At 60.3% G+C, this 13,764-nt stretch overlaps 1 protein-coding gene across 6 annotated transcripts in view; it reads right to left on the bottom strand.

The window, feature by feature from the left end:
* The window catches only part of RARG (retinoic acid receptor gamma), a 71,205-nt gene that overhangs the window by 2,022 nt on the left and 55,419 nt on the right, over positions 1-13,764 (bottom strand). For all 6 annotated transcript variants that reach the window (XM_026660697.2, XM_026660693.2, XM_026660695.2 and 3 more), the window contains 6 exons: positions 7,725-7,873; positions 5,786-5,927; positions 1,752-1,912; positions 1,037-1,213; positions 657-861; positions 228-386 (listed from right to left, as the gene is read on the bottom strand). In XM_026660697.2, coding sequence (XP_026516482.1) covers positions 228-386; positions 657-861; positions 1,037-1,213; positions 1,752-1,912; positions 5,786-5,927; positions 7,725-7,873 — 993 coding nt within the window. The remainder of the gene's footprint in view (positions 1-227; positions 387-656; positions 862-1,036; positions 1,214-1,751; positions 1,913-5,785; positions 5,928-7,724; positions 7,874-13,764) is intronic.

Below are 13,764 nucleotides of genomic sequence, written 5' to 3'. Positions count from 1 at the left end.
CCCCCAGTAGTGCCCTGTCAGTACCAGATGGGAGACAGGTGCGGTTAGCTTCCCCGCAGCAGTGCCCTGTCCGTACCAGATGGAAGAGTGGTGCTGGGAGCTTCCCCCCAGTAGTGCCCTATCAGTACCCCAAGGGACATTGGTGCCGTGAGCCTCCACCCCAGCAGTGCCAGGAGGCACCAGCGCTGTGAGCTTCCCCCCAGCAGTGCCCAGCTGACAGCCCACACCTTTGGTGCTGATGCCTCGCAGATCGGTGATTTTCATCAGCATGCGGGGGAACATGTACGGCTTGTTGGGTCTGCGGCGGCGGGCGTAGATTTTCAAAGCTTCCAGCAAGGGCTCCTGCAGCTTGTCCACCTTCTCCGGCTCCTCCAGGTCCATCCGATCTGGGGGGGGCACACACATGTTGGTTGTCACAGCCCCATACCCAGCCCCCTTGACCCCCCACAGCCAGCGCTCCCCACAGCGCCCATTGCTGGGAGAGGCCAGGCTGGCGTAGCTGGGAGCGCCTGCCATGGCCAGTGCTCCTGCCCCACCCCCTACAGCGCCCCCTGCTGGGAGAGGCCAGGGCTGCAGCAGCTGTGATGGCGTCGGTGTGCCCAGCCCCCCTTCCTGGGTGCCGGGGGAGGCGGTGGTGGCCCGGGGCCGGCCGGTACCTCCGCAGATGAGGCAGATGGCGCTGAGCAGCCCGGTCTCGGTGTCGTCCATCTCCAGGGGCAGCAGCTGCCCGGCGAAGGCGAACACCAGGTCGGTGAGGGGCCCGAAGCCGGCGTTGTGCATCTGGGTGCGGTTCAGGGTCAACCCGTCCGAGAAGGTCATGGTGTCCTGCTCCGGCGTGTAGCGCGTACAGATCCGCAGCATCTGCCAGGGACGGGATGTGGGGTGAGCGCCGAGACCCGCTGGGCCAGCCCCTCCCCACACAGGCTGGGCAGGGGCCCAGGGGTCTCACCGAGCCACAGCCCGAGGAAGGGGAGAGGAAGAGAGAAGAGGCTCTAGGCAGCTGAGTCCCCCACTAAACCCCCAGGCTGCTCCTCACCAGGATGTCCAGGCAGGCCGCCTTGAGCAGGGTGATCTGGTCGGCGATGCTGAGGGTGGTGAAACCCGGCAGGCGCTTGGCAAACTCCACAATCTTGATGATGCACTTGGTGGCCAGTTCGCTGAACTTGTCCCATAGGCCCAGGTCCAGCTGCACCCGGTGATCGGCACTGGAGTTCTGGGGGAGGGAACGGGGGTGGTGGTGGTTAGTGCTGCACTGTGGGGCCTAGGCGAGGATCGTCCCCTACAGTCTGCAACTAAGAGCCACGGGGAGATTACCCAGCTGGGGCCGGGCATGGAACCTGGGTGCCTCGACCCCCTCTCCCCGCCGGAGCCAGCCACAGAACCTGGGTGCCCCGACCCCCTCTCCCTGCCAGGGCCAGGCATGGAACCCGGGTGCCTTGACCCCCTCTCCCTGCCGGAGCCAGCCACAGAACCTGGATGTTTAAGGGGCACTGGTGCCACCTGGTGGCCAATGTGCAGAATCCCAGCTCTGCACTCCTTGGGGATTGTGCAGTCAGGGGTGCCAGGCAGCCTGGCTGAGAACAGCTCCCCCTAGTGACAGCAGTGGGCAGCCCGGGGTGGTAGAAGGCGGTTCTGTTATTCCCACAGGCTGAGCCCTGGGACCCGAAGGCCGGTGACGGAAGCAAGGGAGGCAGAAGGGGGTTCCCGGGTGGGCTGGGGGAGACGGGCTGTGCCACGGGCAGGGGGCTCACCGTGGTGTATTTGCCCAGCTGGCACAGCGAGGGGAAGGTTTCCTGGTGGGCCTTGCTGACTTTCTGGATCAACTCCTCCAGCTCGGGAGTCATTTCGTAGCTGTCCACCACCAGCTCCTCCTTCACGTCCTTCTTCTTCTTGTTCCTGTCGTTCCGCACGGCTGCCGGAGAGGGGGGGTGTTGGTCAGGACACGGCACCGTGTGACCGGCCCTGGCCCCGGCTCAGAGTCAGTGAGGCTAGGCTGATCTGTACCAGGTGGGGCTCTGGCCTGACTCCAGTGGAAATACGCCCACCTACACCATGTGGGGATCTGGCACCCCTGACTCCAACCCAGCGACACTGGGGTTGGGGATGGAAGGGTCGCATGACTAGGAAGCTGCTATTGTTGCCGGTCACTTTTCGGATCACATGCTTTGGGCATTCCCTCTCAGCTGGGCCGAGGCAGTGGGGGCTAGTGGCAGGGGCAGCCGTGGGGGCCGCAGGAGACCTGGGTTCTATTCTTGGCTCTGCTGGTTGACCGTGGGCAACTCACTGCTGTCTGTGTGCCTCGGTTTCCCCATGTGCTCTATTTAGACAGTGCACTCTGTGAGGCGGGGGTATTTCTTGCATTGCCATGGTGAGGGAGCATTTGGTGCATGCCCCAGCCCCTGGCCGGGGGGAGCGAATCCTGTCTCTGCAGAGGGAAACATTCCCCCCACCCCGGGGCCAATGCTGGTAACCTAGGTTTATACACTGTGGCGCTCTATCCCCCCTCGCAGCAGTTAATGCATGCAATCGGCACAGTCCTCAGTTCAGACAGCAGAGCCCTGGGCTTTTACATCCAGTGGTTCCGGGTTCGAGCCCCACCCAGGGGGGTATTTTTGCCAGGTTAGCTCCTGAAAGCTGCTTCCAGCCGCAGAGCCAGTGGCCCGGAGCGGGGTTATTCAGCAGGGGTGAAAAGCAGAGCCAGCAGGGAGGCCCAGCAAGCACCTGCCCACAGCAACCCGCCAGCCCCCTGCCCTAGCGACGGGCGCCCCTTGAGGCACATTCCCATCCGTGGCCCTGGGGGCAGCCGGCGAGATGATGGCTTGCGTGGCATGGACGCAGAGCCACCGAGGCTCAGCTCCGGGCAGCGGGTTAGAGGCAGGAGGTGCCGTTACAACCCTCCGAGTCAAAACACGGCCTCTGCCACTCGGCTGGGACCTAGGCCCACCGCCTGGCCACTCACGCTGGGCCCACAGGGGTCGGAGCTGGTCTGGTCTGGGTGTCGCCTCCCCCGAGCCAGGCTGCACTGGGCCAGTGTCCCCATGTCCCCCCCTGCAGGTTCTACACCCCTCGCCCATCCTGCCCCCCGGAGGCGGCTCTGCCAGCCCAGCTGGGCCCTGCCCGCCGCGCTTCCCAGCCTTCATTTGGGAAACACTGAGGCCTGTGCTCAGCCCAAGGAAAACAGGAAGCAGCAGACAGCGAGGCCAGATAAAGCGTGTGTGTGTGTGGGGGGGGGGGTACTCAGATAAATGGGAGTGGGGGGGTGACATGGCATTGGCTGCCCCCCCCGACTCTCCCCCTTCGCCCACAGCATATGCCCAGGGAGCCCACCATGCCAAAGCCTGCTGGCTGCTGGCTTGTGCCAGCTGCCCCCCTTGGGCCTGCCTGGTACCCCAATAGCTCCTGCCTTCACAGTGCCCCAGCTGGCTAGACCCCTGTGGCATGTGTCCTGGGGGTAGGCTGGAACCCGATTGGCCGTCCAGCTTCTAACATTGGCAACGGGCAGCTGGGAGCCCAGTCTGATTGGCTACCCGGATCCTAATGTGGGTTAATGACCAATGGAAATGGATCCCGGTTGGCCACTTGGCTTCTATTGCAGGCTAAAGCCCAATGGAAATGGATTCTGGTTGGCTGTCCGGCTTCGACCATGTGTTGGTGCCCAGCACCAATGGATTCTGATTGGCCACCTTGCTTAGCACACGGGTCAGTGCCTGACGTGGCTGCACCGGATTGGCTGCCCAGTGTCTCCTGTGAAGGATGGGGCTTCCCGGTTCTCCCTCTGCCCCACTGCGGCCGCTCCGGCCCCGCTCCCCGGGGAGCCCCGGGCTTGCCCGGTCTCTTGCTGCACCTGTCCAGGCGGGCCCATTGCAAAGTACTTTGAGCCTTGACCCCTCGCTTGACCGCCCAGCTTGGCCTCCAGGTGGCAGGGGGAAGGAGGGAGATGAACTAGGCTGCAGCCAGGGGGACAGAGACAGCCCCATGCCTGGGGGGGGGTTGGTTCATCCCTGCCATCCCCAAACCAGGGCACCAGCAGTCCTGAGGCCCAGCGAGCCCGGCAGGGCGCCCCCCCCCCTGCTCCCGCCCGGGGCCCAGCGTTCCCATTGCGTGTGCATTCTCCCGGCCCGCCCTGTGGCCGCACGTTTCCAGGCTGCACTTCCTGCTCACCCCAGCACGGAGCGCCAGGGGGAATCTGGCAACAGGATACGCGAGCCGGCAGGATATCCACTTATAGCCTCGGCCAGCACAATGCCGGCAGGGAGGGGCTGCCAGCAGAGCCGCCCCCCCTCACCAGACACCCCACTGCCTTGGGGATCCAGCCCTATCCCCCCCCGATGCACAACAGCCCGGGCTGCCATGGCTTGGGGGAGGGGAGAGCTGCTCAGCCCTCCCACCCCATCTACTGGCACCTTCAGCCCATCGAAAGCCAGGGTGACGTGTGGCGGTGGGGTGGGGGGTGTTTGAAGAATCAGGTGAGACAGCCGAAGACAGTGGGGGGTGCAGGCGGGGGGTGGCAGGGAAGGGCAGTTCAGAGAGGCGGCAGGTCCCCCACATCTGGGACCTGTGCCAGTCTTCCCATGCAGTGCTGTTCACATGCCCACCAGCTGTTGGAATGGGGGGGAGGAGGGAACCCCTTGATTTCTCTTCGGGGGATCCTGGAGCCCATTCAGTTCTAGCTGAGCCAGCGCTGGGGGTGGGAGGGTTGCCCAGGATACCCAGCCCTGCCCAATCCTGGCCCAATTCCCACAGACCACCCACTTCCTGTCTCCTTCGAGACATCTCTCCCTCACCCCCCAAAATCCCTCCGCCCTTAAAGCGACAGGGGCCTGGAAATCAATGGCCAGGGCTGAGACAGACATTCCTAATTACGGGCTCTTAAAGAGACAGTGATTAATGGGGGCCCCACCCCGGCCGGCTCGTGAGGACATGCCTTAGCAGTCGGGAGTAAAAGCAACAGCCGCCGAGAGGCACTCTGTCTCCAGATGGACCATCCGGCTGACAGCACTCTTAAAGGGGCAGCCGCCCTCTTCCAAGCCTTCCTCCAGCTCCCGTGTGACGGGCGGCAGGGGTGAGTGCGAGAGATCATCACCACAGGGGCATGGTTACAGCCTCGAAGCCCTCTTTGCCAAGGGGCCAGAACCAAAGGGATTTGGACCCCCGTGAGATTCGGATCCAATTCTGGCCCCTGTGTCCTGTTCTCACCTGGTTCCGGCTACTCTGGCCCAAGAACTACCCGTGTTGGAAGCATGTCCTAGCGTGTCCTCGCCATGGGCGCCAGCCTTGCATGAGACAGGCCTCAAACCAGAGCCTGGATCCAACCTCCCCCGCCACAGATCTGAACTGGGCCAAACTCGAACCCTGGATCCAAATGATCCGAAGCCAGGCCTGGATGTCAGGTCCTAGCCCCAGCACAGCTGGTCAAACTAGCCCCTGAGGGCGCCAGACTCGGGCAAAGATCTCACCAAACACTATGGGGCTCTGCGCAGCACGCTCCCTTCCCCAAACACATGTGGGGCTGGGAGCTTCCCGCTCCCACACCTCTGCACCAGTGACTTTCCAGTCTTGTGGCACAGCAGTGCAGTGGGGCAGGGCCCTGCAGGGGTAGAGGACTTGTGGGGGGGAACAGGTGCATTTGGGCCCGTCTCTCTGCATGGGAGCAAGCATGGGGCATTGCCCCAGCTGGATCCAATCTTCCATGCGATCCCGCTGCAGGTAGATTCCTCCCTCACCCCCTGGCCTCCAGCTCCCCATCTCCGTTGCCCCCACCCTCCCGCTGCTCCTGGCGCCTCACCTTCTTTAGACATGCCGACCTCAAAGCACTTCTGGAGCCGACAGTACTGGCAGCGGTTGCGGGTCACCTTGTTGATCTGGCAGTTCTTGTCACGGTGGCACGTGTACACCATGTTTTTCTGGATGCTTCGGCGAAAGAATCCCTGGGGGTGGGCGGGAGAGACAGGGACATGCAGGTGATGGGGGGGTGGGTCAGAGGTAGGGATGTGCGGGGGCGGGGGGAGAAGAAGAGGCGGGGAAGGGGTTACCCCATGCTCCCTACAGCTCTGAGCAGGTGTCTTGGCAAAGCTGCACCCCCAAACGCAAACAGAACCCCCCTCTCCAGCACACCCCGCCCCCCACCTGGCATGCTGGAGCACCAGTCGCTGCAGCAGATCAGAGCAATAGTCCATCCAGCCCAGTGCGCCGGGTCTGACACTGGGGAGGCTGGAGAGTCAACCCCCTCCTCACGGGCAATCATGGACTGACCCCTGGCATTTAGGAGCTAGCTTGTGCCATCAGCAGGAGAATGTATAGGCCTTCTGGCTGGGATCTGCAAAGGGAGTGGGGTGCCCAAATGCAATGCGCCCAACCACCTTGGGCCCCTTTGCACATCCTGGCCTCCAATGCAATTCACTATTCATGTAATTGCCTTGCCTTTCTCTAAATCCTATTGAATTGTAGAGGTGTAGGGCTGGAAGGGACCTCAAGAGGTCACCCAGTCCCTCTCCCTGCACTGAGGCAGCACGTATATCTAAGCCATCCCTGACAGATCCTATTGCATAAGAACATCCAGTGGTGGTGAGTTCCACAGTGCCATCATTTTGAAAACGCCCTGGGATCAGTTTTAAATGGGCCAGGTGTCCCCCTTGGCCTTCACGCCCCACAAATTGTCTCTATCCTGGTCATTCTCTTAGGGCTTGTCTACACGGGGAAATTGACTGGAATAATAATGACACCTAGCTCGTTTCATCAGCAAATCTCAAAGCACTTTAAAAAGGGGGTGCCTATCGCTAGCCCCATTTTACAGGTGGGGAAACTGAGACACAAAGAGAGGCAGTGACTGGTCACCCAACAGAGCCAGGACTAGAACCCAGGGGTCCCAAGCCCTAACCCAGCACTCAGGTGTTCAGACTATGCTGCTATTCCAGAATAGTGACCCCCTGGACACTCTATTTTGGACTCAAAGCCACTATTCCTGCAAAATAATGACTGCACTTCCAAAAGTCTGTTCCCCTCTGTTTGCATTGTGAGCCCTTTGGGGGAGGGACTGTCCCTGGCACAACGGGGCCCTGATCTCAGCTGAGGTCTGTGCAGCGCCTGGCACAATAGGACCCCATCTTGTCATAGCAACCATACCACAAGCTCTCCCCATTGTCTGCTCTCTGGTACCCAGGTCTTTCGGTGGTTAGTTTAAGACCTCTCAGTGCAGGTCAGAAGGGACCCTCGGCTCCTCTAGTCTGACCTCCTGGACAGCACAGGCCATTCCATTTCACGCCGAAACCCCTGGACACCGAGTCTCTTGGGCTAGACTGAAGCATTTCCCCAGGAGACTGAACTGGTGCGTGCCACCCGCAGAGAACAGGAGAGACCGAGGTGCCCGAGGCCCCGGCAACGGCAGGGAACTGATTAGGGGTCATGTGCCTGGATGATTCCAGCCGGCGAGCCGCCCCCCCATGCTGCAGAGGAAGGTGGAAACCCCCATGGTCCCTGCCAGTCTGACCTGGGGGGAAATTCCTGCCCAACCCCGAATCTGGCCGTCGGTGGGACCCTGAGCAAGACCCACCCGCCCGGCAGCTGGGGAAGAAGCCCCCGTGTGACCAGCAAAGACCCTGGGCAGCAGGCGATTCTGGCTGCCCCGAGGGGTGCCCAACGGAGAGCCAGGCTCCAGAGGGGCAAAGCAAGGAGTTGGCGGAGCCCCAAGCCGTGCTGCTGGCCCCAAGGGTGGGGGTCCCCGTTACCTTGCAGCCTTCGCAGGAGCTGACGCCGTAGTGGTAGCCAGAGGACTTATCGTTGCAGACGAAGCAGGGCTTGTAGACGCGGGGGGGCGGGGGCGGCGAGGGCGAGCTGGGCACCATCTCCTCCGAACTCGTGCTCTGGGTCTCCACGGCTGAAGAGAGAGGGAACGGCAGGGTAAACCCCAAGGGCAGCAGGATCAAGGCGATCGGGGACGGCCCTGCCAGCGTGGGGGGGCTGGTAAAATCCCCCCAACTTCTGTCAGGAGCCTTCTCTGAGTCCTGGTGTTGGGGGCTTCCCATCCTGGGGGGGGGGAGGTGTCCTGCGGGGTCAGGATGGGCCCCAAGGAACATGCTACTGTGGGAGACCTCCGGCCTAGGGCTGCCAGGGCCACTTGCTAGGAATTTAGCACTGGCCAAATTAACCAGAGGGGAACAAATCCTTCCACAACCTGTCCCAATGCCAGAGCCTGCCCCCCAATCCTCTGCCCTGCCAGGCCAGAGCCAGCCGCCCCCCCCATCCCCCTGCTCTCCCCCAAGGCCAGAGCCAGCCCCCCAGCCCCCTACTTTCCCCCTTGCCAGAACCAGCCCCCACAATCTCTCTGCTCCCTGCAGGCCAGAGCGAGCCCCCCATCCCCCTGCCCTCCACCCCAGGCCAGAGGCAGACCCCCACCCCCTGCTCCCCCAGCCAGCCAGGCGCCCCCAGGCCGGGCTGCAAACTGTTTTCAATTCTATCTTTCAGCACAGAGCGAATTTCCTGTAGCCGGGCTCTAAATGCCACATTCCAGTCCAAACAGGTTGGAATTGTTACCAGAGCCGTGTAACCTAATCCCCCTTCCCCCAGGCCCATGGCGGCGGGGCGGGGAGGGGGGCAAGGGGATGGAGGGGGCACACCCATACCCCACGGGGACTGCGGGCTTATCCCTCCACAGAGGGCCCAGCATTGTGTGTCCTGCCTCTTGCCTTTTGGCTGCTTTATCCCCACCCTAGCCCCGGGAAGCCTGCACTCAGAGCAGCGGAGTCCCAAAACCCCCGTCAGTCCAGGTAGACCCCCGCGATGGAACGGGGAGGGGGCGGGCGCTGCCTAGGTTTGGACAGTCTCCAAAGCCAGGAGGAGGGGGGCCAGCAGGGTGTGCATCTCACGTTCATTTTTCTTAAAAAAGGAAAACAATAGCAACCCTACAACGTTGGGCCTCTGAGCAACCCTACAATAACGAAACAGCGTGTGGAGCCCTCTAGCCCTGAGCAGCTCTAAAATAACAAATCTGTGTGTACAGACTGGTGCTAAGAAGCAACCCTACAGCAACATACTAGTACACCCAGCTCCAGCACTCACAAGAGACCCAACAATAACAAACCAGCATGGCAGAGTATGCAACTTCCAAGCAATCTTTCTTCCCTCTGGGTTTTGGGGGACAAAGGGGGGGGGGGTGTTTCTACAGAATTTAAGTGTAAGTTGCCAGCCCTTCAAGTTATATCAATAACCTTCCAAACACGACGACAAGCCACTGCCTGAGTCTGCAGCCAGCCAGCCCAAAGCAGTAACTCAAACTGCTCCCTTTTGATGTGATGTTAACTCTGGAACTTATTGATGAAACAGCCCGAGAAATACCACAGGTGCAGAGTTTCCAGGCAACTCCCAGAGTTCAGCAGCATCCCACAGGATACATGAAAACCAGGAACTTTCTAGGGGAGACATTTTAAACTGATAGCATATTTCATTCACTGCTTTGTTTCTCTTGTGCAAATTGTGGTGTGAGTGGCGACTAGCCCCTATATATTACGGGCGAGGAGCAGAGCTGTTGATGTGTGCAATGCTGCCCTCTACTGGACACAGTCAGAACTGCCCAGCTGTGTCATAGGCCCTGTACTGTTATTGGCTGAGGGGGATGCTCCTATAGCTCAAGCAGTAGAAGCCAGCGTTATACTAGAACAGGATTAGGTTATTTCCCTGCTGCTCTCCATGAGGTCTTTAGTGATAAATCAGGCTAGACGGTGAGCCCTCTAGAGAGAAGGGTTTTCCACTGGGCACTGTTCAGCCCACCCAGCAAAAGGATGAGACTCGGGGAAGCAGCCACATGAGTTGGTGGCCAAGCAACAGACTGGGCCCCAGGACACCTAGGTTCTGCTGCTGACCTGGTGTCCATGCATCTTTCCAGTCTCATCCTGAAACGCACAGAGATACATACCCCAGCCATTTGCTTCTGGCTGACAGATGGGACCCTTCCCCACCCTCACCCCCTTCCCCAGGCTCCCTCCTCGGTGCCCTGCCCCGCCAATGGGCACTACCCTACTTCAGCTCTGCACCCTCTCTGGCTGCCTTCCTTGGCTCCAGCCCCCTGCTCAGATCCTTTCCCCCTCCCCTGGATATCAGCTCCCCATCTACCACCTGACTAATTCCTCCTGTTCCCAGGATGCGGGCTCTGGCTCTTCCCCAGCTCCCCACCCAGCGCCGGTGCTTCCATTTAGGCGACCTAGGGCGCCAGGATTTGAGGGGGCGGCAATTCGGCGGCGGGGGGGTCTTTCTGCGCTCCGGGTCTTCGGCGGCAATTCTGTGGCGGGTCCTTCACTCGTTCTGGGACCCACCGCCGAAGTGCCCCGAAGACCGGGAGCGCGGAAGGACCCCCGCCTAGGGCGCCAAAAACCCTGGCGCCGCTCCTGTCCCCACCCAACACCCCAGACACTGCCCTTGCCCAGTGCTGGGAGCGTACAGCCGGGCTAGAGATGGCGTAGGTGGCACACACACTCCTGGGATCCCCTCTTCTATCGCCACCACCCTCAGCAGGGTGCGCCACAAGGGGCACACCCTTGCTTGCCTCACTTCTCCCAGCCCCACTTAGTGCTGCCAGGAAGGCAGAGCTGCCCCCGAGCTGGGCCCTGCTGCCCTGGACTGCTGGTCCCATGCAGGGCACAGATTGCATGGGCAGGGGAGCAGCACCCTCCGCTGGCACTTGCTGCCCAGAAACCTTTGCAAGCTCAGGCAGAAATCCTCAGCGGCCAGGAACCAGAGATCTCAAAGTGACACTCCAACAACACCACTAGCATTGGTGACCCTGTGCAGCGTGCGCAGCACCTTGCACACCAGGGCCCCGATCACGGCTGGGGCCTCTCGGCATGACTGTAGCAGCGGTTATAATACTGGGGTGTGGATCTCAGGGCCTTGCTGATCAGCTTCCCATGGCGGGAGAAAGCAGTAACACAGAGAACTGGGTACTTTACTTAGTGCAACTTGCATATGCTTCCTTCGCCAGGCCTGGAACAGAGGCAGTGACAAACGGCACACATGCAATCCCCTCTGTAATAAATCTCAGCCCCAACCCCAAAGCCCAGTTCCCAGGGAGCAAGTCTGCCTCAAGAATAATTAACCCTGGTTAGAGAGATTAGGGCAGGGAGCAAACCGGGCCGCAGCCAAAGTTTACTAAGGAGGGGGCCTAGATCGAAGGTTTCCATGGGCTCCCGGATGCCATGGTGGCCACCCCAGCCCCTGCAGGTCCCACTAGCTCTCCTGCCCCCCATGCATGTGCGCAGTTCACAGGGAATGACACATGGAGGCAGAAACATCAGCCCCTCCCCCCCCACACACACATACAATATTTCCATTGTGGGGAACACTAGCCCTCCATACCACCCAGTTCTGCCGTCCCTGGGCACGGCTGAGCCTGGCATAGCACAGAGAGCAGACCCAGCTGCAGGGTGTGGGGTGCTGCCTCTGCCATCTGTGGCCAGGGGGCAGCCTCCTTGCACCCTGGGCGCAAACTGTCTCTTGTTGCTTGCAACAGCTCCCTGGTGGGTGCATGTGCATCCCCCCCAAAACTAAACAATAGGGTGTCTCTTCCAAGGCGGAGCACTGCCCGCAGGCTAAGAACTAGCACAACTATGCGACAGCACCACCTGTTGACTCCCACCATAACAGCAATAAGGAACAGGCCTGTTTCTTTCTGCCCCAGCTTCTGCCAAACAGAACTAGGGCCTCCCACCAAAACCTCAGCTCTGAGCCCCCAAGTTCCATGGGGGTTCAGATCTAGGGGCAAAGCTGGCGGCTGGCCCCATGGACCGAACCAATGCCCCTGCATTTAATTGCCTGAAAACCCTCGGGGTCCCACACTCCATGCCCCTCTCCCGCACCCCTTGATCTCACCCCGGGGGAGCAGCCTTTTGCCCTGGCTGATGCATGGGGGAGCTCCTGACTCCAGCATCCCTGTCCCTTCCCCCCAAGGGAGACAATCTCATCTCCATGACAGACAGGCCAAGTGGACGATTAGAGGCTCATGAATTTTAACCCTCTGCATTTTTTCCCTTCTTTACAATAAGACAATAGGGGATTTGAGACCTCGCCCTGTGACTCCCCTCCCGCCTGGGAGATCAGCAGAGAGACAAAGGAGGGGAGGGTAAGGTGATTATATCTCAATTGCAGCCTTTTATTTACCTGAAAGTAACCCATAAACACACAGGGAGGCGCCTTTGAGAGGCATGGGAATGTGTGTGTGTATCTCTACATCAGTGGAGTTGATTGTGAGTCTGCAAGAGAGTGTGTCTGTGTGGATCGTTGTTTGTGTGGGTGCAGAGACGGGAGAGCATGTGTGTGCTTGACTGAGTGCGTGTGCACAGCCCCGGGTGAGAATGTTTGGCTTTAATTCTGGGTGCACCGTCCCCGGTGAGCACGTCTCAATTTGATTCTGGGTGTGCACAGTCCCCGGTGAGCGCGTCTCGATTTGATTCTGGGTGTGCACCGTCCCCGGTGAGCGCGTCTCGATTTGATTCTGGGCCCTCTTCCCCACCAGCAGCCCCAGCTCCCAGAGATCTGTCTCCATGGGACAGGGAAGGCCCCTCCCTCACCAGCATCTGACCCATGGGACCCAACTCCTGCCTAGAAACCCAACCCATGCAATATTCCAGAAGCCACCCGCAGGCCCCTGGGCAGGGACAATCCTCAGCTGACCCCAGGAATTAGAGTGCTAGAGGGCAGATGCCTTGGGGTCCGGGTGGGGTTAGACAGCAGTTCCCAGGCTACATGGGTGGGATCACAAATCCAATGTGAATGGGATCTTGTCCCATGCAGGCATGTGTGAGTGCCCCCCCCCCCCATCTTGCTATGAAGACTGGGGACTGAGAGCTCAGACCTCACTGGCCACCTGGCTTCCAGGGGGTCCAAGGCTAAGCTGCAGACAGGGGTCACCAACCCACAGATCAGAGCCCTCCTGCCCCCAGTTGCCATCTTTTGCTACGCAGGCAAGAGGGGGTATGGGGCTGGGCTCCTAGTGATCATTACAGCCCCCCCACCCCAGCCCTTGAAGGGGCATGTGCGTGGACGAGGCCTGGTCCCCCACCCCAGGGATGGGTTCAAAGCCACCATAGTGTTGCCCTGGCAATTAATTGATCTTTGATTATTAGCAGGTAAATATGCCCAATGGTCTGTGATGGGATGTAAGATAGGGTGGGATCTGAGTTACTACAGAGAATTCTTTCCTGGGTGTCTGGCTGGTGAGTCTTGCCCACATGCTGATCACCATATTTGGGGTCGGGAAGGAATTTTCCTCCAGGGCAGATTGGCAGAAGCCCCGGAGGTTTTTCACCTTCCTCTGCCGCATGGGGCACGGGTCACTTGCTGGAGGATTCTCTGCACCTTGAGGTCTTTAAACCACGATTTGAGGACTTCAGTAGCTCAGACATAGGTCAGGGGTTTGTTACAGGAGTGGGTAGGTGAGATTCTGTGGCCTGCGTTGTGCAGGAGGTCAGACTAGAAGATCATAATGGTCCCTTCTGACCTTAAAGTCTATGAGTCTCTGAGTCCTCTGGCTGAGACACCAGCACCACGAAGCAGGTCTCTGGGAAGCAGGGGGCCCAGTGCTCTGTGACAGGCCTGCTGAAAGGTGCTGGGGGAGGGCCCCATTCCCCAGGGACACGGCTGGATTCTGAGGGGGCCCCCTGAGACAATGAATCCATCCCGCCCTTGCCCCCAAATCCATTCCCACAAACCAACCCGGATCAGCCTAGTCTGCCCAATCCCATGAGCCATCAGAGCTGGCAGAGATACCCAGGCCTGGCC

Source organism: Terrapene carolina, unplaced genomic scaffold (genome assembly GCF_002925995.2).
Source record: "Terrapene carolina triunguis isolate 2854851 unplaced genomic scaffold, T_m_triunguis-2.0 Scaffold836, whole genome shotgun sequence".
NCBI lineage: Eukaryota > Metazoa > Chordata > Testudines > Emydidae > Terrapene > Terrapene triunguis.
This window is presented reverse-complemented; position numbering and strand designations above follow the sequence as displayed.